This window comes from Rattus norvegicus, chromosome 12 (assembly GCF_021556685.1).
Source record: "Rattus norvegicus strain SHRSP/BbbUtx chromosome 12, alternate assembly SHRSP_T2T, whole genome shotgun sequence".
NCBI lineage: Eukaryota > Metazoa > Chordata > Mammalia > Rodentia > Muridae > Rattus > Rattus norvegicus.
Window position 1 is genome coordinate 15,026,876 of NC_141545.1, and position 15,955 is coordinate 15,042,830.

The following is a 15,955-nucleotide window of genomic DNA, read 5'->3' on the forward strand; positions in this document are numbered from 1 at the left end:
AGTCTGTCATATGTATCCATGGCTGCTGGGGAGGAGTGGCCGTGGAGCTCAGAATCCAAGTAGACTGTAGTGATCATGTGGCCTGAGTGGAAAGTTCTTGATGCCACATCCACACCTGACTGCATGTCAGTCACCTGTAGGAGTGAAAAGCCTCATCCCTCTCCTACTAAATCAGACTCTACATGGCCTGGTAATTTCCTTTCATAAACCAGCTCTCAGCGTACACCCAGCCTTGTCAGTGAGCGGTGTCGCGCTCCTGCTGACAAGTTTGCCTTTGCTGAAGCATCTGCCGAAGGACCCAGGTGATGACAATCAGCTGCCACTCGCCATCCCCACTCCGCACCCCCACTGCCCCTCGTCATGGATCTGTAGTGCTGCGTTTTCAAAGCCTTCATTCATCCTAACTTCATTTCCCTCCAATTCAGTCAGAAGTTTTAGGTGTGAAGTTGTCTGTTTTCCTGTATATTGTGTATAATTAACATGTGCTTCTAGTTCTGATAAAATTCCAGATTTTATACCAGACATTGACTTTCCTGTTTTATTTTTAGAGCTGTTTGATAACTACATGCAACAAGATGCCCATGAATTCTTAAATTACCTACTCAATACAATTGCTGATATTCTACAAGAAGAAAGAAAGCAGGAGAAGCAAAATGGCCGATTACGTAACGGGGATGTGGACAGCGAGGATAACAACAGCACACCAGACCCAACGTGGGTCCACGAGATTTTTCAGGGAACATTAACTAATGAAACCAGGTGTCTTACTTGTGAAACTGTAAGTCCATCAGCGTAGCTGTCAGTCTAAGGCCCTGCCTGTGCTTTTGTGTAGCCCTGTCAGGTGCTGCGTGCCTGTGAGGAGGATGCAAGGGTGCTCGCTGCAGTTTGCAGCGTGATGTTGCTTAGTTTAAGAGGCTTTAGAACGACAGGTCACTGAAACTTTCTGTAAGGTGAGATTAGAGGACACATAAGGAAGGGCACACTTGGAAGCATAGCTCCAGGTCTTCACCTCAGGGACAGTACTGAACCAAGCATGGTCCGTCTGCTGAGTCTGAATAGCATCAAAGGACATGCTCAGCATAGGGGCGTGTGGTGCCACCACTAGACACAGCGCTCTTCTCTTGTGAATATTTGCTAAGGTCCAGGAATGTAAAGCAGAAACTAGGGTGGAGCGAGCATTAACTGATGTCAGTTAAACGTGATGTGCCCTACCTCTGGCCCGACCAGCAGCACAGTGGTTACTGATATGGTCGTCTCCAGGACCTGTGTTAGCAACTGCACACATGCTATGAGGTGGCTACATTGTTGCTAGGTGATGGGGACGTCCCAGTCCCAGAATACTTATACAAGGCCACTGTCCTGTGTGGGCTGTTAGGACAGCAGTGTGGCCCATGACTGGGTATTTATTTCCCCTTTTCTACAGTTGTGCATGTGTCCATTGTTGGAATAGAACAGTACCGTGTGCCCTGAAGGACAGGAGCACCCTTTGGGTGGACACTTGGTCAAGACGAAGCTTCATATTTGTTGCCAAGAATCAAATAGCCTTGACTAGGAAATAAATAAAAGTGCCCTTCCTGTGTGAGTCTTAGTGGTGGGTCTCCTCCGGGTCAGGGCAGAGGCAAACTGCACAGCACTGTGTGAAGATGCTTTTGGCTAGAGAAAGGCTGGCTGTCAAGTGGGCCTTTTCATTGCCCGGACCAGCAGTCAGTGGTGCAGGGCAATGTTTGATTGCTAATTATTACAGCAATGTTGCCACTGGAATATTAGATAGGATCAGGGAAGTAGACTTTTTTTTTTTTTTTTGGTTCTTTTTTTCGGAGCTGGGGACCGAACCCAGGGCCTTGTGCTTCCTAGGTAAGCGCTCTACCACTGAGCTAAATCCCCAACCCCTTCTGAGCTAAATCCCCAACCCCGACGTTTTTTATGTGTACTATAATGAACTTTGATCTGTTACAAGACATCAGTATATGTATACATGTACGTGTGTGGTACATACACCTCAGTTGTCAATAAAACAAAATAGTTACTTAACATGCTGAGAAATGTAGTAACAGGTAAGACTCATGTAGATTTAAGGCCTCTGGTAGACTTGGAGTGCTCTGCCAGGCCTTTGAAGGTTTGTATTGGATGAGGAAGACAGAGAAGAAACCTTTTTGAAGGAGAAAGCGATATTAGCCATTCTGTTCAAATGTTTGACTATTTATTAAAATGACTTGTGTGGGATGGGTACTGTTGTTCTACCAATAATTTCTGTGGCCTGCAGTATACATCGCAGAGAATTTCCTTACGATCTTAAGCCATCAGTAAGTGCTCAGGTTGCTGCCTTTATCGAAATCAGCTGGGGGTGAAATCGCGGCGTTCTCCAGAGTGTAAATACACGTCATTCCTTTATAACACTCATTTAAGACCCAATCCCGCCAGGGTAGAAGGTAGTAGAAGATTATTAAGCTGGAATCTTACCTGCAAGATGCCCAGCAGGGAACAAAGATTGAGCAGTGGTGTCCAGACGGTGTTAGAGTAGAGGCCAGGACGGGTTCCATCCTGAGTTAAGTGTGCAGTGGATACAGTGGAAGGGTTCAGAAGGGAGCTGGGCCACCACTGCTGCACCTCTCTGTGTTCCCCCAAGGTTGATTGCCGTCACACGCCTTGTCTTTCCTTTTTCCACTGTTTCCCATTAAATGTGGATGTTCCCGAGTTACATTGTATGTGGCTCTCATTCTGCATCAGGGGCATCAGTCCATAGTCATTAACACGGGTCGTGTGAGCCCCATCCAGATCTCCAACCTAGATGGCTCCTCCTACAAGTCCTGGTCTTGAGGATCTAGTCCAGAGCGACTGGGCCTCTGAGAACCAGAGTGTGTGACACGACGAACTTTGAGTGTCATCACTCTGGGAGCAGCACATTCTCATCCCCTCGTCCTCAGCCCAGGAGATGGCGGGTGGTCAGTGTCTTCCCATACGGGAGATGTAAGGGGCGGGCAGTTGCTCGGTGCTTCTTTGGTATCTCAGACCAGTTAGTTGTCTTCTGAGCACTGTACGTTTAACCTGGCGGCTGGAACCTGCTCTCCTGGTCATTGAAATAACTCCTGTTTTACAGATAAGCAGCAAAGATGAAGATTTTTTAGACCTTTCTGTTGACGTGGAACAAAACACATCAATCACTCACTGCCTAAGGTTTGTGCAAGAGCCTTTCCTTTGCAGTGTAATGCTTACTTTTGGTTTGGAGTATTTGTAAGTGGATGAGTAAGCCTCAGGATGCCTAACAAGCTCGTCTTGTGTTTTAGAGGGTTCAGTAACACGGAGACTCTGTGCAGTGAATACAAATACTACTGTGAAGAATGCCGGAGCAAGCAGGAGGCACACAAACGGTAGGCCGGACGCCACACTGTGAGTGTGTGTGCACACTGTGTGTGTGCCCCGGGGACCACAGAGAGATCAGAGGACCTGGGTCAGGACTCGGTCCTTCCACCACCTGGGGATCGAACTCTGGGCTTTGGGCAGAACTGTTCTGCCAGCCTTTTTCAAATTATTCTAATGATTCTTTGACTGTGCATCGAGTGCTCCTTCTTGACTCTGTGCGTGTGCATATGAGAGAGAGAGAGAGAGAGAGAGAGAGAGAGAAAGAGAGAGAGAGAGAGAGAGAGAGAGAGAGAGAGAGAGATCATGCAGCCTGCTTCTGCCTCCTGAGTGCTGGGATAAAGGTATGTCCCACATGCCTGACTCAGGGTTTGTTTTGTTCCTTTTTAAACATGGGTACTGGGGTCTAAATGCGGAGTCCCATGCTTGCGTTCTTACCCACTGAGCCGACTCTCCAGCTAAGCACAGCCTTAGCTCCAGCCCCAGCCCCACATTCTTCCTGCCGGTGTTAGCAGTGAAGGCTCAGTGAGAATTGCTAGATGAGCGGCAGCTACCCAGGCTGGAACCATACCTTACATCTGGGATTCATGTCTTCGGGTGTTTGGCTCAGATGTCTTAGAACGGAGTCTTGCAGCGTCGTGTTTCGTGATGTGTAATTGTAGTGTGCTCTTGGTGTTTGAATGTCCCTATGCTTGCTGATTTTCTAGGACTCAGTACTTGGTATGTAGTCATGCTTATGGCTAATATCATCACTGAAAAAGATACAGAGCAAAGGACAAAGACAGGCAGACTTCAGAGGCCCTGTTGCAGTGAAGTGACACAAGAAACTGAATTTCCCCTGCCTGAAACTCTTGGAAACTCTTTGCATGGGAAACTCTTTGCAGGCTCCATGCCCGGGTTTCCCATTCTGTGCTCGTCATACAGGCTTTCTCTGTTACTTCACACTGAATTCCAGGCTCTCAGAAGGGAAGCAGGTGTTCAGCACTCACACACTGGTCAGACAGTTTGGGCCCAAGAGGATAGCTGATGTGTGGGGTTTGACGTGCTCCTTAGACCTGAGTTCCCAAGTGCCACTCACTCTAATTCCTAGAGCCAGGCTTCCTGGGAGTCTGCTGGCCATGCTGGGTCTCTGTACGTGACACTGCTGCCACCACTGTCACCCAACTCTTGGCTAAGGTATTTCCTAGAATTCCTCATGAAAGCTACGTTTTCTCCTGTTGGAGTTTTTAAGTATTTAGTGTAGGGATATTTAAGGATTACGAATATTTCCTCCTTCATTAAGCTGCCATTTAAAACTTCAGGCACACGCACACAGTCATTACTCTTCCTGTTTCTGTGTTCTGGCTATTCCAGCCCAGCTGGTGGCCGGGGAGGCCCCTGTGGCTCCTGGGTGATGTTTGTTCTGACCTCACTTGAGCTTCTTCGCTCACCTTGGACCTAGCTGAGCCCTCTCGGCTCTGTGGTCCTGCTCTAGGGGAAATGGCACCCAGGACTCTGGATATGTGCCCTGCTGGTGAGATGTCAGGACTCCTGAGCCTTTCCTGAACTGAGCAGGCGTGTGCACAGGCATGTGTCTGCGTCTGTACCTGTGTGTGCTGAAAGCCATGAATTTGCTGTGGCTCCCGTTAGCCGACAGCATGGCTTCCTTGCCGTGCTTCCTCTTTAGCCTTTTAATTCCCGCCTCTGGTAGTGAAGGTTGGCTCCTGTTGTCTCTACTCGTAAAAGTATCTTTTATTTGCCTGGTACAACTGTTGCCTGGAGGCTTATTGTCTCTGTTTACTAATCTGGACCTAGTCCTGGAAGCGGCTAGGTTCTGTACAATCTTACACAGGCCAGAGTGAGTTCAGTAAGCTCACCCTCTAGTTCTTTCTGAGCTCTGGCTGGCCGGTCAGCTCGGCTGTCCTGGCTCAAACTCCTCTCTCAGCTGACTGATTTAGTCTGCTTCTCCCAGCTTCTGATGGAATTGCTGTTTGGCCTTAGACGAACTTTGACAGTCTGTTCTAATCTGGCTCCTTCTCATTCTCTGGCTTTTTTTGTCTTCACCTGTGTCTAGCTTGTTCTTTCTGCAGCCTGTTTCTCTATAGCTGTCCTGGTACACCTGCCTCCTCCCTCTCTGCCCGCTCTTAAGTAGACTTGCTCTGCTCTCTGTTCTCATGAGAGGTGGGCATATCCTATTCTGTCAAACCTTTCTCTGATTTGTCTCTTGGCCTCTCAACTAGACATCACTTTCAAACATGGTTGCTTCCTTCTACAAACTTTACCTTCATTGTTGGGATTAAAGGTGTGTGCTAAGAGCTTGTCTGTATTCCAGCAGAGGAATGAAAGGTGTGTGCTAAGTCTGAGCCACACCACAAACCAAAAACAAGTTTTTCCAGTAAACAACACAGTCTTGGGGTTCACAGTGTGATCAAATAACCTGCAACATTTACTCCATTTTTGGTTAGCACCCCTGTAAGTAGCTGGTCTCTCTTTCCCAGCCTGACCCAGCCTGACCTTCTCTCAACCCTCCTGCAGATACCCTCAGTCCCTCCTCCTTGCTTATGCAAATTGCTCTTTTCTGGTCCCAATAGTTTGAATGGGTTGCTCATAAAAAGAAGGGGGGGAAAGATGATATTGGGGCGTGGAGCAGTGCAGGGGTCAAGGCCAGCATGTAAAGTGGAGGATTGAGCAGTAAGATGAGCTTTGCTTTTAAGAGGATTGACTGTTGAGCAAGGACTGTGAGGGTAAGCAACAGTGGGAGAAATAGCAGTAAAGAAGAAAACAAATACAGTGTTAGAATGTTTCCCAGTTAAAAGCCAAATTCTTTGATTCCCAGATGAATTTATCCCCTTGTAGAATATATGTCATTGTTACACCTTGTGACTGTTAACTGTGGCAGACACTCTGTCTGAATTCATCTTGAGTACTGTTGTGGGAGTTTCCTCGTGGAGGTAACCATTCAGTTCAGCTCGGGTACAGAAGATAGACCAAGGCGATTGCATGTCTAGCTCGGTATAATAGCATTGGGTTTGTTGCAGTGGCCCCCTGAAGCATGGCCAGTGACCACGTCCCTGGATCTCCCTGCTCAGTGTGCAGGCTGCTCCCAGGAAGAGTCTTCCCTTTCCCAGAGTAGTTTGAGTTTCCTAGGGAGAAGAACCAATAGGATTAATGTTGAGAGATTTGATCGAATTTAAGGGCCACTGCTTGATACAGAGACTCTTGGGAAAAGCTCCTTTTATCGCCTTACTACATGGGCATAGATGTTTTAGGTCATAATGAGGCTCAAGCATATGCTTATCAATCAGAGTAGGAACTAAAACAATCAAGACATTTTTGCCAGTGAGAAATAGGTTTATTTGTTCCTTTAGTGTAAAAATCTGCGCTTTGGGACCCATCAAACTCCAAGAAAGCATTTTCTGAACCCTTCTGCTTATGGAAGGGTCTTCCCTGGAAAATGCTGTCAAGATGCCTGGAAAGTACTGGTTGGGTGAACATGGTAGTCGAGAGAGACAGAGCTCCACAGCCCTACTAGTTAACTGAAGCATTGGCTGAGCTGTGTGAGGTCTGGCTTCACTGTGGAAGAGAAACAAACCTGTCTGCAGAGTGCCGGCTGCGGCAGTGCACTTTGCTGTGAGCATTGCCTCAGAGGCACGGGCTTTGCTGGGATCCAGAAGGTTGTAGTGGCTCCGAGGGCAGCAGACGGACAGCGGCTGGCTCTGGGGTTGCTGCAGCTGCTGCTTAGCCAGTCATTGCCACTGGCCACACTCCACTTGTTCCCAGGTCACAGTCAGAGCAAGAGTGGGTAACCTTTGGGAAGAGGGGACAAATGACCACCTCTGCAGCTGCAGGAGGACTGGCTCTGTGGCCGCTCTCACTTGGTCACTGTCAGCCTCTGATGCACCGCGGTGCTCTTCATCATCAGGGACTCCTCTCTGTGAACCATCTTCACCCAGCACCGCTGTGCGTCCTTAGCGCTCCTGGGTCAGAGGAGCCGCTGATGTTCCCAGCTGTCTCTGCTGCTTTACAACCCGTTTTCAACTCAAACAAGAAAGCTTCTCACGTCTGCTCTCTGTCTAATGCCAGTTCTATAATGTAAAATGAATATAAGTAAATAAATCATTGTCAAAAACAGGCAGTGAGGTGTGTGCTCTGGCATGCTGTCTAACAGAAGCAAACCTAGTAAGCACGCAGTGGTGCACGCCTTTCATCCCGGCACTCAGGCGGCACAAGCAGGGGATCTTTGTGACTTTGAGGCCAGTCTGGTCTACAAAATGAGTTCCAGGACAGCCAGGGCTACACAGAGGGGGAAAATTATTCCAGTAAATTATTCCAGTATCAACGTTAGATTACAACAGGGGCAAAAGCAATTCTTTTGCACCAACTTAATACTTCTTTTCAGCTCACAGTGAATGTTTTCTGAAATTCAGTCTTATTTTTCAGGATGAAAGTTAAGAAACTACCCATGATCCTGGCTCTGCACCTGAAGAGGTTTAAGTACATGGACCAGCTTCATCGATATACAAAGCTTTCTTACCGGGTGGTGTTTCCTTTAGAACTCCGTCTGTTTAACACTTCAGGAGACGCAACCAACCCTGACAGAATGTATGACCTGGTCGCTGTTGTGGTTCACTGTGGAAGGTAACTGGGACTGAGAGCATGTTCAGGGTGTTCACAGTGACTGAGCAAAAGTAGAGACTGTGTAGAAAAAACAAGTCATGTGTGTGTTTTTCCTGCCTGGTGTCCTCAGAGGCCTGAAGGGGGCGTCAGATCCACTGGAACTGGAGTTACAGACAGTTGCGAGCCACCGGGTGGTGCTGGGAGCAAGAGCAGCCGGTGCTCTAACCACTGAGCCATCTCTCCAGCCCCCCACCCCCTTTTTTTTTTAAAGACGGAATCTTTGTTGTGAAGCCCAGGGTGGCCTCAGTCTCCTCAGTGCTAGAGTCTTAGGTCTGCGCTCCCACTCCTGGCTGGACACTGATGTCCTTCATCTTGCTCAAGATCAGTTTGCTTTGAAATTAGCTTTTGAAATACATACTTCATCAGCCCTTCCTTAAACCTTCAACACTTTAAATTTATGCTTTCATTTTTATTCTTGTCTGGCTTAGTCTGAGGGCCTGATGTCACAGCTTATACAATATGACTGTCTGTTGGTTTTGGTGTTGAAATGATGCAGCCTGAATAGATTTTGCAAGACAGACTGTTTCCGAGTGTGGTTAGTAGGGTGTGTTCTCATCAGTGGCTGCGAGAAGCCTTTGAGTGGTGGTGGACATTCCACTCAACAGTTCACCGCTCTGATTGTACCTCCACTCCCAGACAGCCAGACTCACGGACAGTCCCACTCGAATCCCACTCGAATCCACAGGACATGTGTTCCCTGTGTGGACACATATGCTTATAGCCCTTTCTTGTGATGTGGGGGCTAAACCCGGAGTCTTACACGAGACAAGTAAATGCCATTCCACCCAGCTGCCTGCCCAGACCTCGAAGAGGACAGAGCATTCCTCTCGAGCAGGGAAGTTAACTCCCAGCACCCGCCTCAGGAGGCTGGCACCTGCCCAAGGGCTCAGAAGCCCTCCCTCCTCAGGCCTGTTGAGGCACCTGCTCTTGAGTGCAAGCGTGCAAGAGTGTGAGCGTGTACTGCACACAGACACACACTGGAATTTTTTTAACTTTGAAATTTAGGACAAGAAGGTAATATAAATGTTTTCTTTTTAAATTAACTTTTGCTTTTTTTCTTTTGTTTTAGTGGTCCCAATCGAGGCCATTATATTGCAATAGTTAAGAGTCATGATTTTTGGTTGTTATTTGATGACGACATTGTAGAAGTAAGTAGCTTCTTAATTTCCTTGGAGTTGTGCGTTTTCTTTACTTTTTCCCTTCAGAGCTGTTCATTCATGTGTGGCTGGTGGCATAGTGAGAAGTCAGAGCTCAAGTATGGACACCTAAAGCAGTGTAGTAAGGCTTTGCCGTGATAAAACCAAGGTGCCCTATACGATAGGCTTGCAATTGAGCTTATGCTTTCAGACTCGAGCCCATGGTAGAGGCAGGAAGAGCTCACACCTTGATCTGCATGCAGGAGGCAGAGAAACCACAGTGGGAGTGGGGAGAGTGGGAATAAAGTACAAAGCTAACCCCCAGTGTCACCCCAGTGACACACCTCCTAACCCTTCCCAAACAGCGTCTCCAACTGAGACCAGGCACCCAAACATCCGAGTTCCTAGGGGCCATTCTCAGTCAATGCACCAAACCTACTGTGAACTTTGCTTTGCCAAGGTGAACATACTCTCATGGATGTTCATAGCCACTGGGCAGATGAGAGTGTGCTGTCCGCACCCTGACAGGCTCCCGGGTTCCTGTTTGGCCAGCACAGCACTCCACATCTCTGCCCTCCTTGCTGCTACTTGCTGCTTCATTTTACCATGGCGACTAGTGTTGTCCTGTGCTTTGTGAGCACATCCTCACAGCTCTGAGCCTGCCTCTCATTCCTACGTTGCTGTGAGCGCCAGGGCTCCTGCTCACCCTGTAGTTGGCTGCGGTATGGATGGATAGAGCACTTGAGATGTGGTGGTCATCAAGGATGACCGTTCTGAACAGTCCTCCTCGTGCTGGTGCTTCACCAACAGCGTCTCTCTCACCTTTCTTGATTCTAGGCTACACTGTTGGGTTGACCATTTTTACACATCCAAAGTAGTTGACAGTTAATGTTTTTCACATGGTTCAGCTGTTACTTGTCACTTGGAAGGAGAGGTGCTGGCTCCAGGGTAGCTACTGTGTTCTTTGAACCTGTTGCTCAAGGTGTTTCCAACATGACTTCCCCCAACTCTTTGGCCTCATTCTTCATAACACTGGACACTTGTTCATTGAGTTTAAGCACGGTTGTCATGGTTGTCCAAGCCGGAAGTGCTCATGCCTCTGTTCTGCCTTTCAGAAAATAGACGCACAAGCTATTGAAGAATTCTACGGACTGACATCTGACATCTCCAAGAACTCTGAGTCTGGGTACATCCTTTTCTATCAGTCTCGGGACTGAAAGGTGCCGCAGTGGAAAGAAGCTTCTGCTTGCTTCTCTGGTTGCTTCCGAAAGGATCGAGCTGATGTTTAAGAAGAGAGAAAGAGAGACAGACAGACGCAGGACGCTCAGGGCAGTAGCTCACTTTGCATACAATAAAGCAAAGGCTGGATTAACACGCCCTTCCGGTCACGTTAGTTGAATTTTTTGCTCAGGAATCATGCTGTCTGCAGTTCCACACAAGGACGTGATCAGAGATACCAGCTCTTGTGAAGCAGCTGCCAGCTGCCGACACGGTTTCCGTAGTCATCGCACCAAGGATGATGTGAGTTCTTCGGGAGGGCAGTGGAGGAGTTAGGATGTGCTAGGGTGATTGAGCACACCACACTGTGCGCCAGCGCGCGGGATGCGTGTGTGCACTGTGCATGGAGCAGTGACGGTCTCTTCAAGCATCCCGAAAAGTACCTTTGGGCCCAACACTTGCAGTTGCCTTCCTGACGCACAGAGCACAGACACGGAGCCCAGTGTCAGGAGGTCAAAGATACCTGCTTCTCTGGAGAAGCGTGTGATCATATACAGTGTATGTACATGGAGGGAACAGCTGGTCAAAACTGGCTTCTTGATTCCCCAAGGGGAGAGACTGGCTTTGTAATGATCTTTTTTCCTTATTTATTTTACTTAAACTGGTTGAGTCCAAGCATTGTATGAAGTGCCCGTGATTCTACCAGCTAGTCTTGGCGTATTTGATTAGTTTGTCAGCTGAGGCAGTCCTGTTGTCCGTTTCTGTTTTCAAGGTGAACTGAACATTGTAACTGAATCACTAAGGTAATCATGAGAGGATCGTAGTGAGCGGGGTCAGTGCTGTCCCGAGGGACTGTCTCTGGCTGAGCAGTGAGCGGGGGGGGGGGGGGGGGTCAGTGCTGTCCCGAGGGACTGTCTCTGGCTGAGCACTTGCTCCTTGGTTATAGTTTGTCACTTTTTTTTAAAGCTTTAAATGCAGTGAAGTAGGAGTTCCCTGTTGCTAGAGTGATAAAGGAAGCCCCAGCATGAGGCTGGCGTGCTGCCAGCCCGAACCCCAGGACGTCGGTGCGTACAGCTGTGGCAGTCTTTAGTCCTGTTTTAGCCTTGGGAAGGACTAATAGAGCAGCCAGAACCCCATCAGCCAGGGCAGCTCAAGCCCTTTGGAAGATTACATTTTGGTAGTGTAGTAATCTCAAAAAGAAGCCCCTCGCCCTCCTGACCTGAGTGTCCTATTAGAGCGCTGTTCAGACACTTACAGCTAGATCTGTTGGGAGTTTAGGGAACAGTACGGGAGTCTCCACATATGGCCAGGCATCAAGTGTATGACAGTGGCTGAATGTAACTTGCAGTAAGTGGTTGAGGATTCTACTCAAAGTCCAGCTTCAGACTCTGGGTAGCCATCCTCACACACACTCCTCATAGTGTGGTGGCGGCCTGTTGATAAAGCCCCTGGTTTTCTAAAGCTATTTTACTAAAACTGTTGACTGAGAAGAAAACAGCAAAAAGAAATGTTTTTTGTGCTGCTATGATTAACATTTATTTTCTACCTTTAGCTCAGGAAATGACTTCATCTATTCATCCCATAAGCAGATTTGCAACGGGGTCACTTAGCTAATCGGGCTTCGTAGACAGATGTGCTGGGAGAAAAAGATGACCTTTTGGCAAACTCATTTTGATAGTTTCTGAAGCCTTACCCTGGCTGGGTTTCGTGATCTGCCAGCATTGCACAGAGAACGGCAACCAAGAGCACGGGGGTTAGAGCTGCGCGCGAGAGAGCACACGCCCGTCGGGCCCACACCAGACTGTGTTGGAATTCAGAACTGCATTCTCTGCAGCTTTGTGTTCAAAGAAAAGGCATAAAGTAGGGCTGAGGCCTTGAGGCTGCCGTGCGCAGCCCTGAAGTACTGTGTCTGCTTGCACACGTTATTTTGAAGCAGGAAAAGCCTAGTTAAGTTCTCCACAAGGCAAGTTATAGCAGGGGGCCAAGCTCCAGGCAGGCAGCCTTGCTTGGCTCAGGTCTGTGCTGTACGGTTTGCAGGGGACGGAATCCTGGGTGTTGGCTCTAAATTTACTTTTTATCCTTAGTGCAGATGGATCTGAGTAAGACATTTTGAATTTTATCAGAAACTCAGTAAACTTAAAAAAACATACAGGGTTTGGGTTGGGGACTGGGATAACAGGTATAAGAAGTGAGAAAGAAAGGTGACCCACCCAGCACACATTTCAGGTGATTGTTTGCCTGTGATTATGATGAGGGCAGATGCGAGTTTGGACAAGGCTGGTTGCTCTGTAATTATGTACATGTTTGCTTGGGCAGCCGTCCCAAATTTTGTATATTAGAACAAGAGTTTCTATGAATTATCATAACTAAAGTAAATATTCTAAGTGGAGCCCACTTGCGATCATCAGCCTCTGTCACGAGGATTTTACCTTTAGAAGGTTACTCAAGACAGGAGCCGGTGGCTTAGGAAGGGGCAAGGAAATGTGCTGTAGCGGCCTGTGGCCTCAGCCATCAGCATCCCTTGGGGTTTTCTTTCCATGATGGCCATAGAAGACCTCACTTTGATAACATGCTCCTCCTGATGCTTTCTGTAAAGATGTTCTTCATAAGCAGTCTCTCGTGAGGGATGTGGCTGGGAGCTGGGAGGCAAGGGACTGCAGTGAACTTAGCTGTGTGACCTTGGGCAAGTCACCTAACCTCTCTGTGCTTCAGTCTCCCTCTTGTAAATGGGAGTAATACCTACCTCACAGGGTTGTTGTGGGGATTAATTAGAGAGGAAGTCTGTAAAGCATTTAAAAGGTTCTTGAAGAAGGCGCTATATAAATACAAAATAATATCTATTAAAGTTGGCTTATTTGTGCTTGTCGGTTTTTAACTATATGTTTTTTCCTTTTGCCCAAAATGTATTTGAAATTAGAAGCATACATTTTAGGAATATGTATTAGACCTTTTGTGAGTTGCAACTTTTGTTCTCCAGAGCCCCTAAAAACCCACACACATATAAAACAGTGCTTTCTCCAGCCCACGTTCTCCACAGCTCGTTCTCCAGCCTGTGACAGACTCCCCAAGTCGAACATCTTATAACAGGGAAAGGTTTGTTTGGGCAAGGGATCTAGGCTTGCACCTTGCATCGTGGAAGCCACAGTCAACTTCCTACTGTTGGCCCCAGCAACTGTGGCCTGGGGGAGTGCCAGGTCCAGACTGGCTGCCATTCGGGGCATGCCTTTTGAGACAGATCCTAGAGGTAAGTTCCCAGAGGCCAGTGTCCGTCTGCCCCTCCTCCTCTGCATGTACTCAGGCTCTGGGCCGAGCATCTGAGTAGGTGAGGTCAGCATCTCTGCGCCTCCCTTTGTTTTCCCAGCAGCCCTCTGTCCTGAGTCCTGAGGGCCGCCTGTTGCGGCTGCTTTGTTAGGGCTCTGAAAGACAGTTCCCAGCAGTGAGAGGACATTAGGCCTGGCCACTCCTTTTTTCCAAGCCTGGAGCAGATGAAGTCACGCCTCCCAGGTTTGCTCACAGCCTCAAAGCCTTTCTCACTGGTCAGTAACCCATCCCTACCCCCCACAGTCCCTCTCAGTCCCTCCCAGCCCTCCGCACTGGCTTCTGAAGGAAGAGTGTTTGGATGCTGGTCTCTCTGATCCTGGACAGAGTGTCTGACTTCTGCTGTCAGTCAGTCATGACATCATCTTACCAGAGCTCTGCCAGACACACTCAGATGAGAATATCCCATCATGCTCTAGGTGGTTATGACTTGGGTACCTGAGCCATAGCCGGTTTCTCATTGCGGTGAGGTGAAATGATGGCCACTCCTGACCCTTCTTGTGGGTCCAGATAACGGAGCCACGTGCACCTAGCATTTCGTGCAGTTGCCCATGTTGTCCACCTGGGCAGGACTCTGTCCATGTTAAACAGTGACTTTTCTCTGTCAGTTAGAGTCAAAAGGCAGGAAAAATACCTCTGGCATGACGTGGTAGTGGAGAAATCTCAAACACAGAAGACCGCAGCAGACTGAGTGGTTGAGGAAAGGCAGTTTGGGGTGGGGTAGAAACACAGGCACAGACCCTCTGCAAAGCAGGGGCGGGAATTCAAGGAACAGACAATTTCAGTCTTTTGTTTTCAGTACCTGAAGGTGTCCTGTAATCAGGGTCAGTCAAATTGAAGATAAATGCTTGATTGGCTCACCACTGTTTTATAATCTGTCCTGTTCTGGCCTCAAACTTGTTGAGCCGGTCCAACTGTGGGGTGCAGGCATGGGGGTTGCTGCTGGTGGGAGATAGGCACCCACAAAGCTTTTGTCTAAGCCTCAGATCCGGAAGGTAAGGAAGCCAGCCACCTTGGGAATTCTCCATCTTTATTATGTAGCCGTGGCCCTTCTCCCTACCGGATCTGCCTACCTGGGAGGCGCTCGCTCTCCCACTTGCTGAGCCTCTGGTCACCACAGATGTGTCCGTGTGACTGATGTACACCCCTCGCAGGTGGAATTGGGAAGGATTTGTTTCCTGCCTGTTATTAAATGGTTCCCAAGGCTCAGGTGTGCAGTAGAGTGTGCCAACATTTACTTTCCTTTATTTTTTTTTTTTAATTCAGTTTTGGTAAATATCACAGGCTGGTCATTGCTATCCTATACTCACCATCCTGCTTCTGAGAGAATTTCCTTTCTTATAAAGTTTAAATGACACAGGGGAAACTCTGTTTTACAAAACCCAAAGAAATAAATAAAGCTTAAGTAACATTTCATTGTCCCTGCCCCCATGCATCATTTGATGACAGGTTAGGACTGGTGTGCACATTGGAGCCCTTGAGTCTTCCTGGGCGAGTGTGTGGGAAATGCTGGAGCATAGGGAATTCTATGCCATTAAGTTTAAAGAACCAACCATGCCAGCACCTCTCCAGTCTTCTGCCTTCTCAGCCTCCGGGTGTTTACCCCTCTCTGTTGTGCTTTTGGGTTGAGTGGCTGCCATCAAGATAGGTGTGAAGTAATGTATCCCCTAATGGTTTGGTTTGTGAACCCCCGTTGTCCGCTCTCACACCCATTGACCCTAAGATTGTAGCAGTGATACTCGAGGTGCTTGTAGACCAGTAGCCGGGCCTCTGCAATTCGGGTGTCTCACATTTCCTTTTGTTGTCCAGTTGCTAGGGCTAGAACCTCCAGCACCGCTCTGATCGGAAGCTGTAGAAGTGGGCAGGGCATCTTCCTGATTCCCCAGGGTGAGCTTCCTTCCGCCTTTTACACTGAGGATGACGTAATCTATAGTTTTCCCTACGTGGCCTTTATCATTTCGAGGGCAGATTGGAAACATCACATTCCCTCACATGTCTGAGCTACTGAGGTCATCAGGTGCTGTTCGCCCCTTGTATCAGTATGGCATGTGACAGTTCTGGTCATTTAAGGAGCTATCCTTGTCTTCTGGAAGTGAGCGCCACAAGGTTTCGGTATGTAGGCTTTTTTTTTTTTTTTTTTTTTTGGTTCTTTTTTTCGGAGCTGGGGACCGAACCCAGTGCCTTGCGCTTCCTAGGCAAGCGCTCTACCACTGAGCTAAATCCCCAGCCCCGGTATGTAGGCTTTTAATGTGGCTCCTGAGTTCCATTTG

General features: G+C 48.2%; 1 protein-coding gene across 3 annotated transcripts in view; it reads left to right on the plus strand.

Annotated features, from left to right (window-relative positions):
- The window catches only part of Usp12 (ubiquitin specific peptidase 12), a 53,638-nt gene extending 40,396 nt beyond the window's left edge, over nt 1-13,242 (plus strand). For 2 of the 3 annotated variants that reach the window (NM_001166576.2, XM_087578740.1), the window contains 6 exon segments: nt 549-778; nt 3,098-3,174; nt 3,285-3,368; nt 7,777-7,974; nt 9,083-9,161; nt 10,265-13,242. In NM_001166576.2, the coding sequence (NP_001160048.1) occupies nt 549-778; nt 3,098-3,174; nt 3,285-3,368; nt 7,777-7,974; nt 9,083-9,161; nt 10,265-10,366 (770 nt within the window). In that variant the 3' untranslated portion in view covers nt 10,367-13,242. 3 annotated transcript variants of the gene reach the window in all.
- Nucleotides 13,243-15,955: the final 2,713 nt, after the last annotated feature.